The 27909-nt window shown below is 37.5% G+C and overlaps 1 protein-coding gene across 5 annotated transcripts in view; it reads right to left on the bottom strand.

Moving 5' to 3' along the window:
* Positions 1–10711: 10711 nt before the first annotated feature.
* The window catches only part of RFX3 (regulatory factor X3), a 293748-nt gene continuing 276550 nt past the window's right edge, over positions 10712–27909 (bottom strand). For all 5 annotated transcript variants that reach the window (XM_045563482.1, XM_045563483.1, XM_045563478.1 and 2 more), the window contains 2 exons: positions 21498–21540; positions 10712–17734 (listed from right to left, as the gene is read on the bottom strand). In XM_045563482.1, the coding sequence (XP_045419438.1) occupies positions 17496–17734; positions 21498–21540 (282 nt within the window). In that variant the 3' untranslated portion in view covers positions 10712–17495. The remainder of the gene's footprint in view (positions 17735–21497; positions 21541–27909) is intronic.

Genomic DNA, 27909 nt, shown 5'->3' with positions numbered 1-27909 from the left:
GTGATCCTCCAGCAGGATCAGTCAGGGTTGTTTGCTTTCCCACAACACCACTCCCCATCCTTGGTGCACATAAACCAGTGGTGACTGTTTCAAAGAAGCATATGGCACTGGGAATTGACCCTTGGATAGCTCCTTCCAGAAGGGTGACATTCTGAAGTTCCTGCTATCATGCAATCTCAGGCAGTCAGCACTTACCCATGACACGTATTTAAAATAGCACTTGTCAGATATTTATCGTCACCCCAGGATTAGTAATAGAAACTATCCCATAGGGTTGTTGGGGTAATTAAATGAATTAATATATGTCTTTTATATCTCCCACCAGAAAGCAAGCAGTCAGAAGGAACCTCCACGACACACCCCTCACCCTTTGATCATGGCCAACCAAGGCTCATTTCTTTTGTGAATGTGGCATCCCATCCCGATGAACCGTTACGAAGAATATACAAATTTCATGATTTCTGTTTCTCTCAGAGAAGAAATACTCTGATTCTGAAGGAGTGTTGGTGGGTGATCAAGTCAATTCAATTATAAGCATACACCTTAGCCCGGCTCTCTTGGCTTTGTCATGAGGTATAGAGTTATCACTTCTCTTCTGAAGTCAATTTCCCACTTAGACACATCACTCTCCCTCCTTCTGTAGTGGCACCAGGTTCGGTGCTTTCATTTCTCAGAGATTTTGTTCTATGAATCAGTCCACAGTGTGTTACACTGAGCCTAAGGAATCATGAGTCATGCCTTACACACGTTTCCTATTTTTATCTTTGCTTGGTGGAGGGTGTTGTGGGGGGTTAGAATAGATCTTGGTCTACTTGAACCGTTGTATTCAAATTCATTCTGAGGTTGAAAGAAAAGCTTAAAACTTAAAGAGCTTAAAGAGCAGCCTCTCGTAAAAGACAACCTTAGCCACGACTAAGCGGTTGCCTCTGGTAAGCGAAGAAGTCCCTTATTGGGTAGCTGAGACAGCAGGGCTGTGCTGGCCATTTCCCCGCCAGCACTTGCGACCGGTTTTTCAGTTCTGAGCAAGAAAATGGGAGGCCCAGCATCCCCAGCATGGATTTGTCTTGATGTCACAGACAAAATAATTTAATTCATTCAGGCGTTCACAGAAATCTGACATCCAAATGTGAAGCAAATGGAAGCTTTGAAACGTGCTGAACATTAGAGAGAAGGGTGTGCCTTTTACAGGACCCTGAGATCATTGCTCCAACCCAGGAATGTTTGTGCAGTGGACACAAATTTCACAGCCCATATACTGAACTCTGTTACAAAAGTGTTTTTTCAATCTCTACTTCCAGTTCCCATTCTGTTGGTTGGCAGAAAACTTAATCTAGTTGATTCCTGGTACATTTAGGAATTTCACAAATTTCTTTTTGGGGGATACAAGTCCTTGCTCCCCACTCTTTTCCCCAAGTGGGCAGGCGTCTGTGGCGTCTAGCGCCTGGGAGAAACTTCGGGCGCAAGCTCTGTCCACGCTGGCATATCACAGTGATAGGGTAACAATCTTAATTCAAGCTAACACTTAACACTTTGCTGTCTGCTCTCAGAGCCTTACTTACATGCATTCATGTACTCCTCACAACCCTGTGCTGCTGTTACAGCAGCCTCCCCTTCCCCGCGGAGAGAACCTTCCAAGCCCCCCAGCGCAAGCCTGAAACCGCAGATAGTATGGAGCCTACATGTACTTTTTCTATACATACATATCTATGATAAAGTTTAATTTGTCAATTATGTATAATAAGAGATTAACAGTAATAACTCATAATAAAATAGAACAATCATGATAATACAGTGGAATGAAATTCACGTGGATGTGCGCTCTCGCACTCACGCATGCGCGCGCGCTCTCTGCCGCAATATTTTCGGGCCATGGTTGACCACAAGTAACTGAAACTAAGGAAAGCAAATCCATAGATATGGGGGGACTATTGTGCCAACACTCCCATTTCACAGGTGACGAAACTGACACAGAGAGGTGTCAAGTGACCGGAGCCCAAAGTTATAAGGCTTGGCATTGGCCTCGGGGGAACTGAGGCATGAATCCCGTCTTCTGGCCGGAGAGTCAGCGCGCTCACACCAGGCCGCACGACCCGGTCCGTCTCTGCTTTCTCTGTCTTGGCATATATATATGTATGTATATATATATGTACATATATTTGCTTTATAAACCAGTGGGGAAGGGAAAGGAAAAAGAGAAAAGAGACATGGAGAGGTTGACTTTGCTGTAAGAGGGACAGATTTTGACCTCGTGTCTGCTTTTGCCGCTCTGCCTCTGTCTCTCCTTCTCCCCTCTGTGACACGACCTGGAAGCCTGGCTCATTTCTCCCTTCAGGATTTATCTGTAAACAAATTTTTTAAAAGATGATCACTATCTATTTGCTTTTTTCTTTTTTTTTTCCGGCCTCACATCTGCTTCTCTCTGTCTTAGAACCTTGGGGACTTTAGGTGACATCTGATCCGTGGTGAGCCCTTAGTTTACAGAGGTGGAAACTGTCTTGCAGACCATTTCTGTGCCTGAGGTCACAGCGCCAAAGCTCAGATGGAGCCTAAATTCTCCGCCTCAATACCAGGCTTCTTCCCCTACAAGCCGACAGAAAAATGGACAAAGAGTCTGAATGTAATATTCAATGAAGAAATATAAATGATCTTCTCTAAATATATAAAAATTATGCTCAATCTTTCTAATAAAAATGTACCAATTTAAACAGTGATATATGGTGCTACTTTCCTAAGGCTGCTGTGATAAATTGCCACAAACCCGTAGCTTAAAACAACAGAAGTATACAGTCTCACAGTTCTGGAGCTTAAGGGTCCAAAACCAAAGTGTCAGCAGGGCCATCACCCTCTGGGACTCTGGGTGGAGTCAATCCTTCCTTGCCTCTTGCTAGCTTCTGGTGGTGGCCGTCAACCCTTGTTCCTTAGCTTGCAGCTACATCACTCCAGTTTCTGCCTCTGTCATCACATGGCATTTTCTCCGTGTGTGTGTTTGTATGTGTGTGCACCAAACGTCCCTCATCTTATAAGGACACTAGTCACATTGGATAAGGGCTCACCTTAATTTCCTCATCTTAACCTGATTACACCTGCAAAACCCTATTTTCAAATAAGGTCACATTCACAGGTACCAGGGGTTCGGACTTCAATGTATCTTGTTGGGGGATATAATTCAGCCCATAATATATATTATTTTTACCTATCAAATAGACAGAATTTTAAAAGTTTAATAAAGTGTAGAAATGTGCACACATGTACACTGGAAACTAGGGAATAAAGTGATAGAGCCATGTGAGAAAATGAAAATTATATATATCATATTACCTAGTAATCACATGGTAATTGATCTCTCCTCCTACAGAAATATTAGCACATGAGTATGAAGATTCTATAGCTGTAGGTACAGATGTTTATTGTGGTGTTCGTGATAGTAAAAATACTTTTAATCTGTTGATAAGTAGGAGATGGATTAAAACATTCTTAAAATTATGTGAATATATGATTATTATAAATAATTATAAAGAATATATAATGTAGTTATACATATATGACTAGGAAATAAATTTTGAAATATCATTATGATAGAACAGCAAATTATATAAAAACATGTATGTGTGAACCTACATAAATTATGCATAAATTTTATTTTGTAATAACTGTACACTTTTATCCTGTAAGAATATGCATTAATCTTTTAATAGCAGTTACCTTTGTAAAGTAGAATGTGATTGGGAGGAGGAACTTTGACTTTCACTCTCTGTACTTCTGTAAGATTTTATTATATTATTTTACGAAAAAGGGTGCAATCTTCCTAACTCCTGTTAATAATCCACTTTGGACCAGACCCAGAGGAACCATTCAATATTGTTAACCATGGAAAAATAGCTGGTTGATAGTGACACTTCAAAATATCTTAGGTTCTCCCAGAAGAACATGGCATGCAAATGTTGGGGCTCAGAACACAATACCCCAAAGTACGGCACCTTCGCATCTGAGTACTTTGAACTGAAAGAGACTGAAAGGGCCTGAGAAGCAAGAAGTTCTCTCTGAGCTTCTCCCACTTTTTTTTCCTTCCTCCATTTCTCCTCCAAGCAGGTCATAAATACTAGAACTCCTCTCCCCCCATACAAGCCATAAAATCATAACTGTAACTCTCTGGCCTTCCTTGTTATCCACCTGCTGTAGTTTGAATGCATCTCACAAAGTTCATGTGTTGGGAACTTGATCCCCACTGTGATGGTTTGGGGAGCTGTTTGGGCCATGGGGGCACCACCCTCAGGGATAGATCAATGCCATTATCAAGGGACTGGGTTTCTTATCACAGGATGGGGTTCCATATAAAAGCACGAGTTTGGCCCCCTTCTCTTTCTCACCCTCTCTTCACCTTGGAATAACACAGCAAGAAGGCCCTCAACAGACGCCAGCCCTTTGATCTAGGACTCCCCAGCCTCCAGAACTCTGAGAAATAAACTTCTGTTCATTATAAATTATCCAGTCTCAGGTATTCTGTTATAGAAGCCCAAAATGAACTAAGACATCCCTGAAGACCCTCCTGCAGTGGGCATGTTGCCCCATGCCCAGAGGAAGGAATGCTCCACAGAGAGGCTGAGAAGAGTCTGAACAAACAGGCCTTGCTGGATTGTCCCCCAGTTCATTACCATTAGCTCACACTCTTTTTGTTCAATCACATTTCTCCGTCACTGTCCATTCTTCCTTGAACATAAGCATAAAAACACAGGTTTTCCAGAGTCTTTAGGTCTTCATTTCTGAAAACTCTCATGTCACGTAAAATGTTGATTAAATCAACTTGTTATGCCTTCCTCTTTTTAATCATTTTGTTATAGGGGTGTCAGCCATGACCCTTGAAATGGGTGAGGAAAAGGTATTACACTTTTTTGCCGCTACATGGATATGTGCTCCCAGAAGCTACCTTGTCAAACCAGATATTAGGACTGATGTACCTCCAGATCCTTGTCAAGGATTGGACCTCTAGTATGACAGAGAAATGTTCTAGTGCCAGAAAAGAAAGTAGGGTTCCATAAAAGCTGGAAGGAGAGTGGCAGGAGTGGAGAGGAGGGCAGAAACTGTAAGTGTGGACATTCCCATTGGCTCAGAAATTCAGGACAAGCAGGGATAAGGAGCAGCCAAAGGAGCAGGGTGGACAAGCCCTGAGAGTGAGTCCTCTCCAGCTCTCCTCATCTGTGTGACATTGTTTAACATAAGTGTTCTTGTGCTCGGGTATCGCTGTTGTACTGGTCTTAAACTGTGGGACATTTTAGACTCTGCAAATCATTCAGGATGGCCTTATGGCATCCTAAATCTGATTGCCTGGGATTGGGCATATTACAGTGAGAGCATGCCCGTCAGGCAAGTAAACCATCCTATTCCTGTAATTCAGACAGGGTGATTTCCTGCCCATTAATATCTCCTGTTTCTTAGAGTTTCCCCTTGACACATTCTGGGGTCTTGGTTTGCTGCCACGTATCACACTGAGGTCTCTGTATTCTAAAGATCACAGTGCTAGTAACTTGAATGCACAAAGCCTGCTGACGTTAATCGTCTGAATAACCACTTAGGCAAAGTGGGAAAACACTGAGCACTCCAGACCATTGAGAAACATTTCTGCAGAATAGGCATAGCTTGTAAATTTTGGAGACTTCCCAAAATTTCCCATTATGATTTTTCTGAAATGATCTGGTAATACATTGTGTTCTCTACTGATAACTTATCAGATGCCCAGAGATTTTTTGTTGTTATTGTTTTATGTTTTACAGCATATTACGGAGGTACAAATGTTTAGATTACATGTATTGCCCTTACCCCACCCAAGTCAGAGCTTCAAGCGTGTCCATCCCCCAGATGGTGCACACTGCACTCATTAGGTGTGACTATACCCATCCCCTCCTCCTCCCTCCCACCTGCCCGATACCAGACGAATGTTACTACTATATGTGCACGTGTTGATCAGTTAATACCAATTTGATGGTGAGTACATGTGGTGCTTGTTTTTCCATTCCTGTGATACGTCACTTAGTGGAAGGGGCTCCAGCTCCACCCAGGATAATACAAGAGGTTCTAGATCACTATTGTTTTTTGTGGCTAAGTAGAACTCCATAGTATACATATATCACAGATCCATTCACGTATTGATAAGCACTTGGATTGTTTCCACATCTTTGCAATTGTGAATTTCGATTTGCATTTCCCTGATGATTAGAGATGTTGAGCATTTTTTCATATGTTTGTTCGCCATTAGTCTATCTTCGTTTGAAAAGTTTCTGTTCATGTCCTTTGCCCACTTTTTGATAGGGTTCTCTGATTTTTTCTTGCTGAATTTCCATGAGTTCTATATAGATCCTAGTTATCAGCCCTTTATTAGATATGTAACATGCAAATATTTTCTCCCATTCTGTAGGTTGTCTATTCACTGTAATGATAGTTTTCTTGGCTTTGCAGAAGCTTTTTAATTTGATCAGGTCCCATTTATTTTTGTTGTTGCTGTGATTGCCTTTGGGGTCTTCTTCATAAATTTTTTGCCTAGGCCAATGTCTGTAAGAGTTTTTCCAACATTTTCTTCTAGAATTCTTATAGTTTCACACCTTAGGTTTAAGTCTGTTATCCACCATGAGTTGATTTTTGTGAGAGGTGAAAGTTGCACCACAAATGCTGTTAGCAGGGGTCAAAGTTCTGTTCTCTGCTTCTGGGCAAAGCTGCCAGGGATGGGCTGAAATGACCCCACTCAGCCAAAAAGTCTGTGTGTTGGGGTGGGGCTGTCTGAGACCTGCAGTTGGAGCAGGACTTGCTCCTTTCCACCCTCCCCTATTCCAGGGTTTCTCCTGGGCCTCTGGCAGCAGGCAGGACCTCAAGCCAGTGGATCTCCCTGGTTGTGATGCCGGCCTGGAGGTTCCCTGCCTGGGATCGCAGCCTGAAATGGGGGCACGGCCCTCCCATGGGAAGAGGGTTGCCCCTTAAAGCACACCGATATGCCCCTGAAGTCACACACACTCAGTAGGCTGTTCACAAATATCCCTTCTGTGCCCTGGGGCAATGTGATCAATCAAGATCTGAGTGTATGGCATCTGATCTGCAAGACTGTCCCCTGGACCCTGGAAATCAATCCCTGACCCTGCCAGGGAGAGGAGTGCTGGTCTCAAGTCACCCATGGGGTGCCCAAGCTGGATCCATGTCTCCCCACCTTGGGATTTGCCCCACTCTCCTGAAGTCACCAGGCAAGCAGTACCTGGGAGGGCTGGCGGGTAGGGAGCTCACAGTTCTGAGTACCCCTCAGTCTGCTGTAGGGCCCCAAAAGGAAAGGTCCCGTTCCCTGCAGATGCCTCCAGGTGGTGGCTAAATTGTCTCTCTCGGCAGCTGCCGGTCGGGAAAGGGGAGGGGAGAATGAAGCAACATGGTGCCTGCCGATCGGCTCAGGCCTCAGGGCTGGGCCGGGAGTTGCCCCGAGGGAGCTGGGAGCCTGGTGCCCTGCAAGAGGCTCACGGCTCACTGGAGGCGGCTGTCTCTGGGCTGGCGTGGGCAGGTCTCTCTGCTCAGGAGCCCACCCGCAGGCCGACATGCAAGGGAGGGGAAATGTAGCTGCTCCACCTACCCTTGTCACTGGTCTCCAAGCCTCTCCGGGGCCTTTCTCCTTCCAGTTCTCCTCGCAGCTGCTTCATGTGGAGTCTCCTGTAGTTTCAGGCAAGCTTCCTTCCAACCCTTGTCTGATCTATGTTTGTCTGCCTGTTTATTTTTTTTTCACTTTCTTCTAAAATCTGTCTTTCTTGCAGAGACACTCCGGCTGGCAGTTTTTCTCGTCCGCCATCTTGCCCCAGCACACTGAGATTTTTTTTTTTTTTTAAAGAAAATTCTTAGTATTTATTTGTTAACTGAAATGAAATTCAACAAATATATCCTTTTGTGGTACGATATAAGAAATATGGTAGGCAGTGTTCATTTGTGATTATTAAAGCATGAACATTTCACGTCTACTTCTGGTCTAAGACATCATTTAAAAATGTGTTCAAAGTAAAACTGGAATGCAGTAAAGTATCTGGGATACCTGTCAAATAAATGCATAAGTTACATGCTTCCTGAATTTGGGATTTTAAATCCAGGAGGATTTGGGGTTTCAAGCCATTAAGCTCCGCTAGATAGGAGTATCTAGACTCAGACTACTTTTAATTTTTTTTATCAGTTCAATAAATGATCTCAAAACAAATATACAGTTATCCACTACATAGATCAAGAAACAGCATTGTTAGCAACCAAAAGTGGCCTTCAGCTCTTTCCTAATCACTAACGTTTTCTCTCTTCAAAGGTAAACAATACTGTAACATACTTCTTCCTGTTTTTTAACTTTATGAACAGAATAATGCAATATGTATTTTTTTCACGTCTGGCCACTTTGTTTCCATGTGTTTGTGAGATTTATCATGTCACTCATATTTAGTTCAATTCACCAATGTATAGTTTTTCATTGTATGAATAGTCCATAATTTTCTTATCCATTCTACATTTGAAGGAAACTTGGATTGTTTTCAGTATGGTGAGATTATGAGTCATTTTTTAGGTTGGAAAGTTTTTTTTTAAATTATTTTTTAATATTGGATTTAAAAAACATTTTCCTTACTTGATACATATAATGAAGTGTTCTGAGACTAAGTATGTATGTTTAATGGGCTATAATTATTATAGAATGATAGAGATGTAATATGTTAACATAAGCGCTTAGTGTTATATTTGTAATTCATATTCCAAGTTTAACTTCCAAATGATGACTTGGTGTATAAAATACTTATTTGCCCAAAATGCATCTACAGTTAATAGAACAACTGTTGAGAGAAGGGTTCCAAATAATCAAATGTCATTTTCCTGAATAATCAATTTGCCAGCTTATTTAGGGTTTTTTTTTTTAAGTGTTGGTTTCTCTGCCTATAAAATGGCAAACAGTCCTAGATCAGATATAAGATGTTTTTACATTTTTTTCAGTTAATTGGCTTTTAGTGATTTGTTCTAGAGCTACTGAAGGAGTTATAAATTGGTTCAAGCATTCACAGTAGAGTTCAGCAACATGTTCCAAAGACGTGAAATTTTGCAATGCATTGACTTCAAAATTCAGCTCTAGAAATGTTTATGAGGAATATGTATGCCTGGGAAAAATAGAATAAATGTGCAGATAAAATGTTCAAGAAGAATCATTCAGATGTGTTTGTAATAGGAGAAAAAAAATCAATCATAAATTGTATAATCATTAGGTAAAATCATAAGAGAACTGGTTCCTTAATCCATACTACAAACACTTGTTGATTAAATTATATACCAAAATCCTGTCATTCACAGGAACATGGATGAATCTGGAGGATATTATGTTAAGTGGAATAAGCCAGGCACAGAAAGACAAATACCACATGTTCTCACTCATATGTGAAATCTAAAAATTTTGATCTCCCAGAAGTAGAGAGTAAAATAGTGGTCAGCAGAGGCTGGGGAAGGCAAGGGGAGGGAGGGATGGACAAGATTAGTCAACATGTACAAAGTTACTGTTAGCTAGGAGGAATAAGTTCTGGTGTTCTATTGCACAGTAGGGTTATTATGGTAAACAATATTGTGTATTTCAAAATAGCTAGAAGAGAGGATTTTGAATATTCTCACTACAAAAAATATATTAAATGTATGAGGTGATAGATATGTTAAATACCCTGTATTAATGATTACACAATGTATATGAGTATCAAAACATCAGACTGTACCCCATAAACGTGTCAATTAAAACAAAATTAAAAGTAATTCATATGCTTACAAGGTGAGGCAGGTAATAGAGTGGGTCCAAAGTAGCACCATGGATTCAACCTACAGTGGAAGGGTCAATTGAGCATCCAGACCCTTTCTGTCCCGCTGCAGTGAACTGGCATGTGGGCATGTGGGCGCAGGGTTGCCAGGTCCTCCAACTCTGAAGAGAGACCAGAAGCCACATTTTACTCTGACAGATTTACTATGACATCTAAGATATCAGTTTGTTAGCTTTAGAGGTACTTTTGCACTGCTTTGAAGGTACTATGCTGAAGATTCCCAGAAGGATATTTTCTGACTTGCATTCCTTTCTTTTAAAGAAACCCCAAATGAGTTGCTTATTCTGTATTTTAGGAGGCAGCCCTATATATCATGATTTAAAACAAAATTAAACATCTGCCAGGTAAAAACTGAATTTTAAACTTGATTATGTGGTGGTTATATGGATGTATGTGTTTGTCAATACTCACAGGACTGCACACCAAAAAGTGAATTTTCCCATAGGTATTCAAAGAAAAAAAACTGGCAGAGTATCTTCTTAAGTGTATTAAAATGAATTTTAATAAGCTAGTTCAATCTAAGCAAGGCACTTGAGTGCCAAATATCAATGTGAAGTGACACAAAACAAACACATTATGAATATCCAAGAATCTGGATTTACAATGGAAATGTTGACAGCTTCTGAAATTAAATAGCACTCAATCACTAATTTTCTTTGAGGGTAAGATTTGTACCCTGCTGGGCTTGTAATTTTGTTTTCTCTTTTTGTGCTGTTCATGTGTAAATATTGCCAATTTCATTTGACACACAAAAGGAAAACAACTTAATTATGTTTCTAAGCTAATGAGTGACATACACTACCCTCTAGATGAGATAGTATAATATTTGCTTCCTGGCAATGATTTGAGGGGGAAAAACCAAGCCATTTCAAAGGTATTTGTAACAAGGAAACAAATTTATTGATTTTAAAAGACAAGACACCATTTTGTTTTGAAAAACACAAGAAAGCTAGCCTGAGTTCAAGTCTGAAATATTCAGAAAAATCCTACTAATATCTTTAGTATGTTCCAGTCATTTGTTTAAACAACACACTAAAAGTTAATATATATTTTTATAATTATAAAAGTTCCCCAGTTATTGTACAGTACACAATACAAATCGCCCACAAACTATTATTTAGCTCCTGCCAATTTTGAGAGGACATGATATACTAAAAGATTTAGCATTTCTCACAAAAATCACATCAGGAAATACGTATTTACAAAATCAAATACATTATACAAAAAACCATCACATGTTATTCGGTAAAGATGTTTTTAAATAATTAAAAAGTTTATTCAACTGTAGTCCAAAAACTGGAAAAGAACATTACATTATCTCACACATACAATCTCTACAAAAGTTGCTTACCTCATTTACATAATATATTCAGTCATTGTAAAATAAATGTTCAAATATCTCCTAGTGTTACTATGTTTCTGTGCTTGTGGGACTGAATAATGTAATCTGCCACTTACTAAGTGAAATTTAAATGATGGCACTTAAAAAAAAATACAGTATCTTAAAAAAACACAATGAAAGAAGTTTTACCTAGAAGGTACGAAAGCCCTGAGTGATAGTGGAATTACTGATTGGTAAGCACTACAATTAACCTAATTAAAAGTTTACCACCTCAGGCACAAATTTCCAAGTTTTCTCAAGGCACTCACTTAAGTTTCTGTAACCAAGACATTGGTCACTACCGTAGGTCCAAATTGATGATGGTGATGAGTAGAGAAAAAAATTTGCTTTGGTACAAAAGATGCTTTTTAAACTAATGAAATTCAATACCTCCTTTATTGGGTCATTTAAAATTGTGTTTAGCAGGTTAAAACAAGGCAATCATTTGTTCAAAAATACTAATTTATCGAAGGAAAGATTTACTTGGTTATCAACAGTCAATGGGAGTTTTTATTTTTTCTTTCCTCCCCAGTATCAAAATTCTTCTAACAAAGATTTGCTGTCCTCATTATTGAGCTACATAAACAATTCTTACCAAAGATTTCATTACTCAGGGCTTCCAATCCCAACATCATAATTTATTTAAAAAAAAAAAAAGAGGGGGGGAAAAAGGAATCAAATACCAGAACCAAATAAAAGAGACAAAACACATTTTTTTTAAAAAAAGACATTTTACCAATTACTTCAAAGAAAAGAAAAAAAAATCCTAGGCAGTCACTTTGTAAGTGGCTTTTACTATTTAAGTAAAATTGGTAAACTAAACTCAGGTCTACTGGCACATAAAATCACTAGCAGCAATGATCAAGGCATGCAAACTGAGAAGCATTTACAGTAAATCATCATGAAGAATTTAAAAGAAGAGAGTTAAATTAAAACCCTTTGAGTATTGCATGTTAACACATGAGTAATTTGCATGGTTTGACTTCCTAAACTGCCTAAAAAGCAACGTTTACGGCATACTTGCACTATGCTATGGATGTCCTTTCAGCAGACATCAGAATAGGTTACACTCTTATTTGTGCCCAGCTAGGGCAGCGCAAGCACATCTGCAGACAACACTGCTTTCGTGTTCGATTGCGCAGGGGACAAAGGGGATCAAGTGCACGAAGAGATTCCCTTGAATAAAATGAGCAATGGTGTCAGACCACTGACATTTAGAGATATTAGAAGCAGTAGTCACAGCATCTCCTGACAGATGAGCTTATGATCAAGTGCTTTGCTCTCCATTCTATCTATATATGATATTTGACAAAGTTATCAAAGTTCAGAGCATAGATAAAATTATGCTCTGTATGAAACTCCCAAACAATATTTTATGAGCGATCTAACTCCAAATAGCCTAACTGCCCCCAAAGAGTTCAGATTCTCTTTATCCACTTGAACTCATTCCTTCCTAAGGCTTCACATACACTTGTACTTTCTAAAGCTAAATAAATGAGATCTTTTGTTTTGTTTTGGGGGAAAAAAAAAGGAACATAACCCTTTCTTTATACCTTTTAAAGGCAATCTAGGTACCTTCAATGTGCAGAAATCAGTTATGACATAGGTCTATACAGGCCTATGTATTTGTCCTCCTTTTCTAGAGAGTTATGATGTGATGCTAGAAAAGTTGATTTTTTTTTTCTGTAAACAGTACACTTACTTAGATGGCAGTGAATATTTGGGAATAAATATATCAAGCCCTCTTGAAGAAAAATTAAGAGTTGTATATAAAATGCAAGTGTTCAGCATGGAAACACTTTCTCTTCCTACCCCCCCTTTAAAAAAACAGCATAATTAGACATTTGGATATAGAGTATATTTTACCGGTCTAAGTCTAAATAAATGATCTCAAAGGCTTTTGTCCCCCATTGTATATCTTACAATGCTCAAAGGGTTAATACAAGGCATTACATCAAAGGGGTTTTCTAATACTAGAACCAAGCACTGAATTAATGCTTCTATTCCAGTTTTTTTTTTTAAATCACCAAACTTGCAGAAATACTAGGATTCCATTACTTGATTTGTTCTAACCATATACATGGAGGTTGCTCTGATCTAGCGACAAGCCCAATTTTCAGTAGCACTGCATGCCCACCCTCCTCCCCCATGTTCTGGTGTGATTCGTACAGATCACAAGAGCTCTGACTTCAGTTTTTGGATGACTGTTATTTTCTCACCAAGAATGTAAGGGGGGGCGGTTATAACAAAGGTCAATTTATTGTATATAACCACTGCCTCAAATCGTACAAAAAGGTGACTTGCCAAGTTTTCCACTTTCTACTTGTGTCCACACAGAGAGGACCCACATCACAGTGACACACATTTTTTTCTTTTACACTAATGTTTCAAGCACAGCATTATTTTAGACATTTCAAATATAACTGAAGAATTTTTAAAAATTTGAAAATGCATTTAGCACTTTTAGACAGTGCATTCACGTAAAAAGGTTCATGATTACGGCACCGAAACCGTATTCATTCCTGAATGACTTTCACAGCATTCTACAAGGACGTATTCGTTTTTACTCATCTACTACAAATCAAAGGCAGTCAATGTTGCACACTATTAATTTTCGGTATGCAGTGTTAAAAAACCATTTTCTAAATTTTACTTTTGTTTTTAAAGTACACCATCTAAAGAGAGGTGCGTAAACCGTGCTATACAGTACAAGAAAAAGCACAAAAAGGAAAGCAGATTTCTGAAAAGGCAGTACACAGTCAGTCCAAACATAGTTTGGATGAAAATCCTGAATAAGTGACCAGCAACTTGATATCCAAAGAAAAATTCGAAAATTGGGCCCTGTGTTCCAAGGAAATAGTTCACCCATTCCACCCTATTGTTCACTGGTTTCATGAACGCAAATCTTTTGGGTATGATTCTCAAAGTATTTGTCGAGATCAAACTATACCCATAATACTCAATCCTATCATATGGAAATATCTTTTCTGAAACTTAAATATAGCCAACATACCTTCTTTACATTCTTCCTTACTGAAAGTGTAGCACTTGGTTAATGTAGATATATTTCAGGACTAGTGTTTGATTACAATGCCAAGAAATAGCAAGAAGTCCTTAAAATGTTTACTTGTGTCATGTGTCAATAAATCTACTGCAAGGGTGTTAGTGTCTAATATCTAGAAAAGCTACAGTTTTGATGAATAAAACAATGGAAAAAAATGAAAATAAATGCAGTAAATGTGATTGCTCCAATTTGCTCAAGCATATAAATTATTGTGTTTTTATTTTCTAATATATTTCACAATCCAAATTCCAAATTGGTGAAAATGTTTGTGAGTGTATGCGTGTGTGCGTATCTTACTGTGAACTACAAATAACTAGTAGTAGCTTAAGCCATAGGTATTCTTTTGTGTATTGTTCAGAACTATTTACACTAGTCATAAAGGATATTCCTAAGTATTCATAAAGGAGATCAGAAGATTTTTAATGAGTTATGTTCTAATGTAATAATATTTATTAGTTCTTAATCTGTCCTAATTTAGAACAAACCATGAACAATTGGAAGAAATGTTGAATCCTGGAGAGTCCCCAATCTCTAACTCTCATCAATCTATATTTTCCCATTATTATCAGATTCCTCTAATGACACAAATATATCCAACATTAAATTAAACAATGATAATAAATACATTTAAAGTTATTCAATGAACAAGATGAAACCAGTAAATACATTTGGTCCAATGCAGATATAGTATCATTCTGGGGATGGCGGGTATAGACAGGACACTGAAAAACTTCAGAAAGGAGAGCCAAATGAAGAGTGTGTGTTCATTTTTTGATTTTAATTTTACCTGTAAACATTTCCTAATGTTCCTATAATGAAGTAGATACATGATCTTTTGCAGCTTGTGATGTTTTCTTTGCCTTTTGTGTGTGTGTGTGTGTGTGTGTGTGTGTGTGTGTGTGAGAGAGAGAGAGAGAGAGAGAGAGAGAAAGAGAAATGGTGCAAATTCATTGCCTTTTTGGAAGGAAAAAGGGGGATGGTCATTTAAATGATATTTAGATGAAGGTGATGCTAGGATGCTAATGAAGGGTTCCAAATATAGGACTGAATTGTATAATAAAAAATTGGAATCAATTTAAAAAATTACATCTAAAACATTTAAATTTTACTTAAGAAACTTTGTTGATCTTATTTGAGTAGTCTGAGGCAATCGAGCAACAGTTTAAATACACTGCATATTACCCGATAAGCCATTTGGTATTTCTAACTTCACAGACTGGCTTACCCTCTTCTTTCTAACGCCCCCTCCCCCCACCCCAATAAAACTGGAAAGAGAAACAGCTTGAGTTTAATACAGGCCTTATTAATAGTCTGTAAATCATTTTGTGCTTTCCTTTTTTTTGGCTTTATTTATTTATTTATGCTGATTAGCTTTTTTACAACTATTTAAATGAATGAATGTGCCTTTTTTGTTTTTGTTAATAATTTGAGTGCTTAAAAGAACCTTGGCTTTTCATGCAAATTAAAATGGGGATGGGTGTATACTCCCTAGGATCTCACCTTCTGACTTTGTAGCAGACTCCCGCCCCACGGGCACACATGTGTACATGTGGACATACTGACACCTAGACACACAGACAAACATTTAGACTGAAAAGATGCACTTCAATAAGTACCTGCTTATTTTGTTAACTTTCTAGAATCGTAACTAGATAAGAATGGTCTAAAACATATATGATTTTATGTGACAAGTTGGTATTAAAACTAGCCTGCTATTCCACACCCTTAAGCAATCTGATTTGTAATCAAGTAATATTCAGCTCGAAGAATAAAAAATAGGTTCACGGTCACTCAAAGAGGGAAACTGATTTTTGTCTTTTTGTTTTGCTTTCTTTTCCCTAAATTTCCTTTGAAGAACATGTAACCTGTCCTTACTTCAGGAATCTGAAAACGACAGGCACACTTTGTCAAATGGATTGAAGAGTTATTCACATGAACAAAATAAACCTTACTAAACCTTAGCTTCAGTTCTGTTTTAAGGCACCATGTAATAGCCGAGGTACGATGATCCCTGATGTACATTCTTCAATGGCAATGGTCCATCCAGCCACCTATCCAAATCCTACAGAATTGGGGATAAGTAACAGTGAGGTGTGCCAGTTACACTGCCTTCAGGTTCTGTTTAAAATTTAAATCCACATACTTTAGAAACCAGGAAATATTTTTGAAGGAAATAACGTTATGCAGGTTGCTACATTCCTTGCATTCTATAAATTTTCTTTTATAATAGCAGCATATTGAACTACTATTAGGAAAAAGACCTGGAATAAAAGAAAGTCATCCAAATGGAATGGTTTCCTGTATGTCCAGCTCAGCATAAGTAGTATGTACACTTAAAAAAAAAAGTCAAGTCATTTTTTTCAGCTTCAGTATCTAACTACAACAGCCCCACTTAACAGCAAAATGCATCTGTGCAGTGGTCCCAAATACAGAATCAGTAGTCTTTAAACAGAGGAATTGGTATGCAAATAATAGTTAAAATTCAATGTTTAACGGAAGCTTGCATTGTTAACATGGTTTAATAATTATGTACACAAATTATGTACATATTAGCATAATCTCTTGTAATTCTGTCATTTACTCTGAACCAATAAATGTACAGCTCAATTTTTCTACAGAGAAAAATAGATGACCTTCCCAACCCTCTAGCACTAGAATAAAAATGCTCTGTATTCTCTCTCCATACTTCAAAATGTTATCAAAATAGTGTCTTATGGTTCTGTCCAATGAAAAGCACCTTTCAAAAGCAAATTTGATGCATCTGCTGCCAAATGGGCATGCCTCCAGTGTAAATCAAAGAAATTCATTTCTTTTGATATTTCACAGAAGTGCATCTAATTAAAAAACTTACACATGAAATCATACACCAAGACTAACAATCAACAATAAAATATTTTAAGCTACAAAAAATGTAAATTACTTTTTAATTAAAAGAAAACAAAAACATTGACATTAAGTGTTGTAAAAATCCTTCTTGACACCTGCAACTAAGGGGGGAAAAACTTATTATTAAGAGGCAAATAATGTTTATGTTAAAAAAAAAAAAAAAGACCTGGCAAAATACATACACCCATTCCATTTCACAACTCCAAAAAAGTAATGTTCAGCACAGATAGAATTTGACAACAGTCGACCTTCAGGCTTATTAAATTTTCAACTTAAGCCCAATATCAACAGGGTTAATGTAAGCTGGAAAAATACGCTTTAATATTCTTTAGACTGCAGTGTAGGTATTTCCTGTAGCGCTGCACTGTCGGATAGTCTGAGTACTTGTTACGATGTGCTCGCTGTGAATCGGATTCAGGAGGCTTGGTTGCACGCCACTCTCGAGAACAGGCTGCATGCAGCCCACTGGAAATGCCTGGCTCAGCTCTGTTTTCTCTCTTTTGGCTTGAGGCTCTGAAGAGTCATCCAGTTCTTCATCCATTTCACTTTCCACTTCACTACCTTCATCTGCACAAACAAATAATACCAAGACCGTTACCAGAAGACAAATTGGAAAATAGCAATCAACACATGCTTCAGAAACACTGTTATACAGTACATTAAGAGAGCAACTTCTTGGCTCTTCCCAGGGGGACAAAGCTTGTAGGTTTTCTTTTCATCGGATTTTACTCCTATCAATGCTGTATTGATGTACCTATAAGCCTTTCAAACATAGCAAAGATAATTTATTTTTGGCAATCTGTGATTGATACTTTAATAGCTCTTTTAAGAAGACCTTTGGAATTTCCTAAAGCACTTATATTAAATAGTGGCATAATCTGTGTCATCATAAAGTGGTCTATGCTGGCTTCTGGGGAATGTACTGAGCTGAAAATGCTAACAAAAAAAGTTTTCAGTTTCTTCCAAAAATCTATATTGAATATAAATTTCCTCCGTGCTGGTGTTCATGTAGGTGAGACCTATGTTGATTCATAATGTAACTATTGCATGTATAAGCAGGAGCTGCTATATAGACTTTTTGGCACCCATCAATGTTGTAGATGAGCACAGTATTAAATAAATCCTTAATTATTATTATAAAAAATTATGAAGACTGAGGCAGTAGTATCAGATTAAAAATGTGAAATAAATTTCCATTCCTGGCAATACTGATAGTGTTAATAGCTGGTATTAAATGCCTATTCTGTGGCATATCACATATAATGAGTGTAGAACAAGTATCTCTACAGTCAGATTATGTTGGACTCTTTCTAAGCAGTGCTGTATCTAGTTTTAAAACCGTTTGAGGACAACCACAGCAGAAATCTCTGCTAATGCAGCTCTTTATATAAATGGGTCCTTTGACTTTCCTTCTCTAATCATCAACTGGGGCAAAGAGGAAAGTTCCAGAGAAAAGTGATGGGGAATAAAAGGACCTCCACATATGGTTGTGCGGTGTGCAGTCACCAAGTCTGAGAAACGGTATGTATGATTAAAGAGGTTGAGACTAACATGCTAGAAATAATGTTTGTAATGCATCATTAAGCAATAAAACAAAGAGGTGCCCTTAGATGGAGGTAAAAAGATATCTTGGCCTATCTATTTTATTCAGTTAGCTTTTTGCTTCTGGAAAATGAGCGTGATGATAATATTAGAGTTTGTCAGAATAAGCATATTTGGAGGACTGGGGGACTACAGGGACAGGGATACCTTTGGTAGACATCTGCTTCATCAAGAGGGTATACCTGAAACATGTTATGTATGACACTTTTTATTTTGTTTTTACATGTATTTATACATAAACCAAAATGTCTGGAAGGATCTTCACACAAACTCTTAATGGTGGTAGTCTCTTAAGGGTTGTGACTCTAAAGTTTCACTTTCTATAGTTTTTAATTCTCTGTGTTCTTTTTTTTTTTTTCTTTTTTGAGACACAGTGTCGCTTTGTTGCCCTGGCTAGAGTGAGTGCCGTGGCATCAGCCTAGCTCACAGCAACCTCAAACTCCTAGGCTTAAGCGATCCTCCTGCCTCAGCCTCCCGAGTAGCTGGGACTACAGGCATGCGCCACCATGCCCGGCTAATTTTTTCTATATATATTTTAGTTGGCCAGATAATTTCTTTCTATTTTTTTTACTAGAGACAGGGTCTCGCTCTTGCTCAGGCTGGTCTCGAACTCCTGACCTCGAGTGATCCACCCGCCTTGGCCTCCCAGAGTGCTAGGATTACAGGCGTGAGCCACCGCGCCCGGCCACTCTGTGTTTTTTGAAATTTTTATATAGAGCCAATATTACTTTTTTCATCAGATAGAAAAATTCTTATTTGTGAAAACAATGTGATTTCACATTCCATCTTTAGGCCCTGAGTATGCCAGTTTGACTATGCCTCAAGACACATCAGGTCCGGGGGTGAACGGGACCAGCAAAGCCATGCCAAGAAGGGAAGGACAAATCTCACTGCTTCACAGCTCTCTCTCCACTAACTTTTTTGTGCCTGAGACATAGGTGTCAAAATAATAAAAGAGGCAGCACTGAAAGAAAAAAATCATCAAGCAGGTAGGGGAATACAGAGTAGGGAGAGTCCTTAAATGTTCCATTGGTATCAACGGGGTTATCTTTGTCAAAATAAAACAAAACAAAAAACATAAATGTTCCAGGTCAGTTTTACTTAGGTCTATCATCTCTGGGTGATCCTCTGGATAGCCTAGAAAGCAATCCATAAAAGCAAGCCCCTTTTCCAGTTCTGAAGGAAAAACAAATGTAATTCCGTAGACATTTTATGTTTCTCTAAAGACTCAAAAACATTTCCTAGGAATCTACTTGAGGTTAGGGTAATTTGGTACAGAAAAACTAAAATTAGGGGCTACCGGAGTTTATCAAGGACTTTGGTTCTGCACATTAAGAAGAAGCCAAGCTGGGATTCAGTCTTTGGCCAAGTAACCACATTCCTACTGCATCTCTGGGCACTCAGGTATGAAATCCCCAAATTTGGGTTATGAGGCTTTCGTGTCAGCACATCATCTATGTCGCATGGGTTTCCATTGCCACCTCTCTTGCTCTAAAATTACAGATTAGTATCACCACTGATTTATTTTTCTGAGGGTTATTTGGTTAATCCTATAAAATATATATTTGTAGCAATAATATTTTTCAGCTATAATTTTCTAATTTCTCCGCTTTGCTACTATACGTGTTATTAAAATGGGAATTAAGGCATGCACAATTGTTAAATAGAGACTGATAGGAGTTTAACATGGGAATGATGTTGATTTGTATATGACATTGGCCAGCATATTAATGTTTTCTACCACCAAGACAACAGAAGCTGAGTACGTCAGTACAGCATGCTCTGGAGAATAGCACTGTACCTCTTTGCAGACTCCCCAAGTCCTTCCTCTCTCCCCACTCACTCTGGCCTGGAAGGGCTAATTGTATAGTTCTCTCCAGTCTTTATGCATTTTGTCCCTGTCTCCAGAAGTCAATAATCATAGTTATTGACATCAATATATCCCCACCCCGCCTTTTTAAAGAAAGAGATCTCTTTACTGCAGTGTTTGTTTACTAGAAAATTTACATGTTTTTAAAACTGTACTGGTATTTTTATCAGAATTATTTTTGTTTATGCTCTGCTTATAAAGTTGGGTAGGATTTGTGTGCTCTATCTTGACCCCATTTCCTCTCAAACTCTCCTTGTTCTTTTTATTTTGTGGTTTTGTTGATTATATGTTTCTTTAGGAATAAATATCATGTTATCATATTATACTATATATTAAAGTGGCAACATTGGTATTAAAATTGCAGAAGTATATATGTTAGTTTCTTCATCTATAGCACTAATGATCTTGTTTTTACATTAAATTTCATTGCCATCTCTGAGTTCTTTTTCCACTGAAAACTGTGACACAGTGAGGTAGGTGGGCTAAGGAATCTTTTCTTGCCTAGTGGGCCCTGAAGAAAAATGGCCCAATTTTATCACTTCTCTTTAGGAGTCTGGCCATGGTTAGAAATAATTTCTTGTTACTTGCAATGAACTTTGGGCTAAAAGAGTAAAAGAGTTTACAACTGCATTTAAACTCAAGTCTCTGCATTTAATATACCTCACATAAAGAAGACATAGGGATGAAGAAACATGGAGAAATAATGAAGGATTCCAAAAGACACTACTGTCATATTTAGCTAGGATTTGTATGCCACTTTCACAAAATCAGAGTGCTGGAGACATACACTGTATTTTCCTCTGTGAGAATTTCTCAGTCAAGAAAGTCCTTAAAATGTACATTATTTTCAAATCTTACCTTTATCCAGATTTCCAGGAGACACAGCATTTAAATCACCAAACTGCAAAACAACAGTCATTTGTGCAGTAGTTACTATCAGGCAGGATAAAATAATATTCTATTAGTCTGTGGTAAGAACGCCACTCTATGACTTTTTAAAACTGTAAACTAGGGGCCATTTTGATCTCTGATTACATCGGTCACATAATTTTGCAATCAAACTTGTCGAATTTGAACAGTTTAAATTATTTCACAATTTAGCTGTCTTAGCGTCTTTGCAGAAGGATAACAATTTTCTCTGCCTTCCATGTTCCATTTTACCTTTTATTATTTCAACTCAGCAATGAAGAGATAGGAGCCTGAGTGACCTGGATGAAGATGGCTGTGGTGAAATAAATTTGCAAAGGCCCCAACCAAGCAGGACACATCAGCCCCAACCCCCATTCTTGGCCGATGAGTCCACCTGGAGTTCTACAGGTCAGAAACATGGTCTAGCAGTTTGGCTGAACTCTATCTTTAGAGCTTTTATTAGTAAAAACAAAAAATATAATAGAAGCTCCAGAATTAAGATTATTTATTTTTACAAAATTTTTAATTTGACATTCTTCTCTTGTAATTTGATATTCTTATTTGCTAAGATAATAGGGTCCCACTTGAAAAAGAAAGACATCTGAATGCAAACAAAAAAAAAGCTTAAAACAATCATGGAACAATTAATAACCTTCAGCTTAGGTGTTATTTTCTACCTGGTTCAATAGCTTGATGATAATTTTATAGTGAGAAAACACATTTTGAGAGTCTCAGGGTAAACAAAAATGGATATACTAAAATAAAAACTGAATGGTGGAGGTAACAAAGCTAATCAGAAAAAGGTGAAGTGAAACTGCAAAGCATTACTTTTTAAATGGTAAACATTACTTTTTAAAAAGTAGTAAGTCATTATCAGAAATTCAGATTTCTCAACAGGCTTAGAAGGGATGAGACAGAAATTCTACCTACATTTAAGTTTGTTTATAAAGAGTTCCAAGATAGGAGTACTTTTTCCATCTACAAGGTATGTCTATAAAGTAATACAACTGATCTTATTTTGTAAATATACACACATTTTTCCCCCATCTAGACAAGTACTGTCTTCATAGTGGCTACCTTGGGAGCTTATATATTTATTCTAAGGTCCAGGGTTCTGGAATTCCTCTTTGACCATCAATTTCAAGAGTTAGTTTATGCATCACTCAAGAAAACCCAACTTGTTTTATAGCCAACTGTGGCTTCAAACAACACTTCAAATTTTATTCACTGCCCTTGGTCCTGGGATGATCTCTGGCTGCTCACCAAAATAAAATTCATCTCTGCCACAATTTAAAGGATATTTAAAATAATATGTCATTTTATTCTTTATTATTTCTTGCATTTCAGTGGCCATTTAAAAAGAGGCATTCCACAACAATATTGAGCCATGGCAACATTACTGGAACAAATGTGTAGCCTTCTTAGGTGACTCCTTTGAAAGGGACCAGGAGCCTCTGAATATGTAACCATTAGTATGTTTGTCTGAAAGTCTGCCCCATTACTTTATATCCCACTGGACAACAAATATCATAAATACTGAAGTTTTGAAGGGTTCCTGATCATATGGGTCAGATCCTTGTGTAAATAAAAATCACAGTGTAATTATGTAGGATTTCTTGAATTAAAGAATATAATTTAAACAATAAAAAAACACAAAGAGATTCTTTATCCACTTTTAGCACTATTTAAATATTTTAGAACTATAAAGAGAGAATGCTCAAAGCTGAAGGGTTATTTATAAGTTATTTCTGACATAACACAACAAGATTTTTATTTATTTTAAATGAATACTTAACACTTAAGATCCAGCTCCTGAAACAAGTTGGCAAATCTCTAAAAGTTGCAATTGAATTATTATTGCCATTGGTGATCAATAATATCACACAAAGGGGCTAAAACCAAATTCTGGACATACTTGGAAATTTTCTTCAAAAGGAACATTGCCTGTAGTTGCTACTTAACTCTGAAAACTCAGCTTCCTTAATACAAAGATATTCCTTAGAAAGTTTCTAATTAACTTGAACAAATACATTTGATTATTCAAGATGCTGAAAATCAAAACCAAAACAACTAAAAATCTCAGTGTTACTGTCATTAGCAAAAATCCTTTTACATACTAAATGCTGTGTGCTCGTTATTACACACTGTGCTGGACAATGTACAAAAGAATCTCAGAGGCACTTCAATGCCTCTAGGTGTTTCCAGGATCAATGACAAAGTTTCACATGAACAGCAAATAGAGAGAGTAGATTTAAAATAAAATAAAAAAAAAATTCTGTAAAGAGATAAGATTTTCATATCTTATATAGCTGAAGGTAAAGGTTTTTATAAGCAGTTTACTTGTGAGGAACAAACATACATAAAATCATAGGAGAAAAACCACTTTAATCCTACAGATAGACTGGGTAAGATTATGGAAATCAGTTCATTCATTCATTTATTCGATAAATATTTATTGAAAGCTTACTACATGCTGGGCACTATGCCAGCCAGGTCCAGTGAGATCAATTTGGAAATATTCCTCTTCATGGAGGTGAGTAGCAGAAGTTGCTTATATTACAAAGGGTAGGTAGGTTAGCAGAAAAACAGGGATGCCTAAGAAAGATTTTAGAAGCCTAGGGTTAAAGTCTTAGAAATGGAAATCAATTGCACAAGTATGTGGCATGAGCAGCAGGTCAAAGCGGTAGGAAGGAAGGAGCCAAACAGTGGCAGGGAAGATGAGAGCCGGCAGAAGGAAGACAGCACTGCAGACGGGGGACAGATGACAAGTACCTAGATTAGGTCAGTACAAATCAGAGACAGAAGTGGAGATTTGGATTAAAAAAGGGAAGCTCACGAGAAAGTACAGAGAGTAGTATAAAGTTATAGCTTCAGAAATTGGAAAAACTTATTGTTTTGTAATTTCCCCTCTTACACAGAGGATCGGGGGCTGCTATTCATTGACGTGACATCTTACCACTTATAAAGTGCACTTGTAGTTTAGTATATGGTAGCCTTTCTCTCAAATAGACCTGAGTGTCACATTCTCAGTATTGCTTCCTTGAAGAGGCTTTTTCTGGCAGCCCTGTCTTAAGTATCAACTTTTCTGTCGCTCTCAGTCACTGCATCATGCTGCCTTCTACAAAGCGCCTACCACAACCTGCAGTAGTTTCATCACCTAATATCTGTCTTCCCAACCATAATAATGTCACTGCCATGGGGTAGGGACTTCATCTGTCCTCTTTGTAAAGGTATCCCAGAACCTACTATAGTGCCTGATACACATTAAAGGCTGAATAAATATTTACCAAGTAAATGTTTTTACTTCCTCATTTCAGCCTCACCAAAAAAAAAAAAAAAAAAAAAAAAAAAACCAACTCTTATGAATTTGGCAAGGTAGAGAGTTTAGATTTCATCTTACAGGTATTGAAAACAATGAGTTTATTTGTCTAATATCATGCAGTAAATACGGTGGTGTTCAATTTGAGATCAGATAATCTGACTCTTAGTTTTGGAATCTGAGCAATAGTGTGTGTGTGCAGGGGGAGAAAAGGGGAGAGACGGAGACAGAGAGGAGAGAGAGAGATCTCAAGAGACTGGGAGATCCACACATGAAGGAAGAAATACAAATTAAGGGATTTAAAAAGCTCTGGTGTTAGAAATCATATGGCCTTCAATGTATGCAAGAATTAAAATTCTGTCAGCCAGGTAAGTAAATAAGGAATTTTCTGAAGTAGAAACTAGAGGAGACCATAGAGAAAACAAGTCTGTTGTTTTCTTTTTCTTTCTTTTTTTATTTCAAAAAATAAAAAAGGGGGTACAAATATTTTTGGTTACATGGATCACTTTGATAATGCTTGAGTCATGGTTATAAGTGTGCCTGTCCCCCAGATAGTGTTCATTATACCTGTTAGATAGGTTTTCATCCATCCCCTATTACCCCCTACCACGTGCTTGATTTCCATTGAGTTTTACTTCTCTCTATGCACAAATGTGCTCATTGGTTAGTTCCAATTGAATAGTGAGTACATGGGTGTTTGTTCTTCCATTCTTTAGATAACTTCATTTAGGATAATGATCTCCAGTTCCATTCAAATTGTTACAAAAGGCATTAAGTCATCCTTCTTCATGGCTGAGTAGTATTCCATGGTATACATATACCACATTTTGTCAATCCACTCATGGATTGATGGGCACTTGGGTTGACTCTGCATCTTTGCAATTGTGAATTGTGCTGCAATAAATATTCTAGTGCAGGTGTCTTTTTGATAAAATGACTTCTTTTTATTTGGGTAAAAACTCAGTAGTGGGATTGCTGGACCAAATGGTAGGTCTACCTTTAGTTCTTTGAGGTATCTCCATACTGTTTTCCATAGAGGTTGGACTATTAATAATTTTCAGTCCCACCAACAGTGTAGAAGTGTTCCTTTCTCTCTGCATCCATACCAGCCTGTATTATTTTTGAACTTTTTAATAAAAGCCATTCTAACAGGGATAAGGTGATATCTCATTGTGGCTTTAATTTGTATTTTCCTAATGGTTAGTGACGTTAACCATTTTTTGATATGTTTACTGGCCATTGTCTATCTTCTTTTGAAAAGCTTCTGTTCATGTCTTTTGTCCACTTTTTGATGGGGTTGTCTGATTTTTTCTTGCTGTTTTGCTTGAGCTCTTTGTAGATTCTGGTTATTAACCCTTTATTGGATGTATAGCTTGTGAATATTTTCTCCCACTATGTAGGTTGTCTATTAGCTCTGTTGATTATTTCCTTGGCTGTGCAAAAACTTTTTAATTTAATCAGGTCTCATTAATTTTTGATGTTGCTGTGATTGCCATTAGAGTCTTCTTCATAAATTTCTTGCCTAGGCTGATATCTAGAATAGTTTTTCTAATATTTTTATCTATTATTCTTATGGTTTCATGCTTTAAACTTAAATCTTTTATTCATCTTGAATTAATTTTTGTGAGTGGTGAGAGATATGGATCTTGTTTCATTCTTTTGCATGTGGCTATACAGTCTTCCCAGCACCACTTACAGAATATGGATTCTTTCCCCCAGTGTATATTGTTGTCTGCTTTGTTAAAGATCAGATAGAAATATGAGGATGGCTTTGTATCTGGGTTCTTTGTTCTGTTCCATTGGTCTATGTCTCTATTTTTGGGCCAATACCATGCTGTTTTGGTTACTATAGTCTCGTAGTATAGTTTGAAATCTGGTAGTGTGATGCTTCTAGATTTGTTCCTTTTGCTTAAGATTGCTTTGGCTATTCCATCTCTTTTCTGGTTCCAAACATAGTGTAGAATTATTTTTTTCTAGATCTGTGAAATATAATGTTGGTATTTTGATGGGGATTGCATTGAATTCGGAAATCACTTTGGGAGGAATGGACATTTTAACAATGTCGATTCTACTCATCCATGAGCATGCTATGTTTTTCCATTTGTTTGTATCATCTGCGATTTCTTTCTTCAGTTTACCATAGTTCCCTCTATAGAGATCTTTCACCTCCTTTATTAAATATATTCCTAGGTATTTTATTTACTTTGCAGCTATTGTGTATGGTATTAAGACTTTGATTTGACTCTCAGGTTGACTGTTATTGGTGTATAGGAATGTACTGATTTGTGTACCTTGATTTTGTAACCTGAGACTGCTGAATTTACTTATCAATTTCAGGAGTCTTTGGTGGAATCTTTGGGGTTTTCTAGATATAAGATCATACTGGAGACAAAAAGTGATAGTTTGACCTCCTCTTTCCCAATTTGGATACCCTTTATTTCTTTCTCTTTCCTGATTGCTTTGTCTGGGACTTCTAGCACTATGTTGAATAGCAGTGGTGACAATGGGCATCCTTGCCTTGTTCCACTTCTTAGTGGGAATGCTTTTATCTTTTCCCCATTCAGTATGATGTTAGTTGTGTATTTATCATATATATATAGCTTTTATAAGTTTGAGATATGTTCCTTCTATGTCTTGATTGTTGGGGGTTTTTATTATGAAAGGGTGCTGAATTTTGGTGAATGCTTTTTCTGCATCTATTGAGATAACATATGGTCTTTGTTTTTGCTTCTGTTTATGTGGTCAGTCACATTGACCAATTTACGTATGTTGAACCATCCTTGCATCCCTGGGAAGAAGACCACTTGGTTATGGTGTATTATTTTTTTGATGTGCCGTTGAATTTGGTTTGCTAGTATTTCACTGAGGATTGTTGCATCTATATTCAGAAGGGATATTGGTCTGTGTTTTCTTTTTTTGTTGTGTCCTTTCCTGGCTTTGGTATCAAGGTGTTACTGGCTTCATAGAATGAGTTGGAGAGGATTCCCTCCTTCTCAATGTTATGGAATAATTTCTGCACTATGGGTACCAACTCTTCTTTGT

This window comes from Lemur catta, chromosome 10, assembly GCF_020740605.2.
Source record: "Lemur catta isolate mLemCat1 chromosome 10, mLemCat1.pri, whole genome shotgun sequence".
NCBI lineage: Eukaryota > Metazoa > Chordata > Mammalia > Primates > Lemuridae > Lemur > Lemur catta.
Note: the sequence above shows the minus strand (reverse complement) of the source record. Positions and strands in the feature narration are given on the sequence as shown.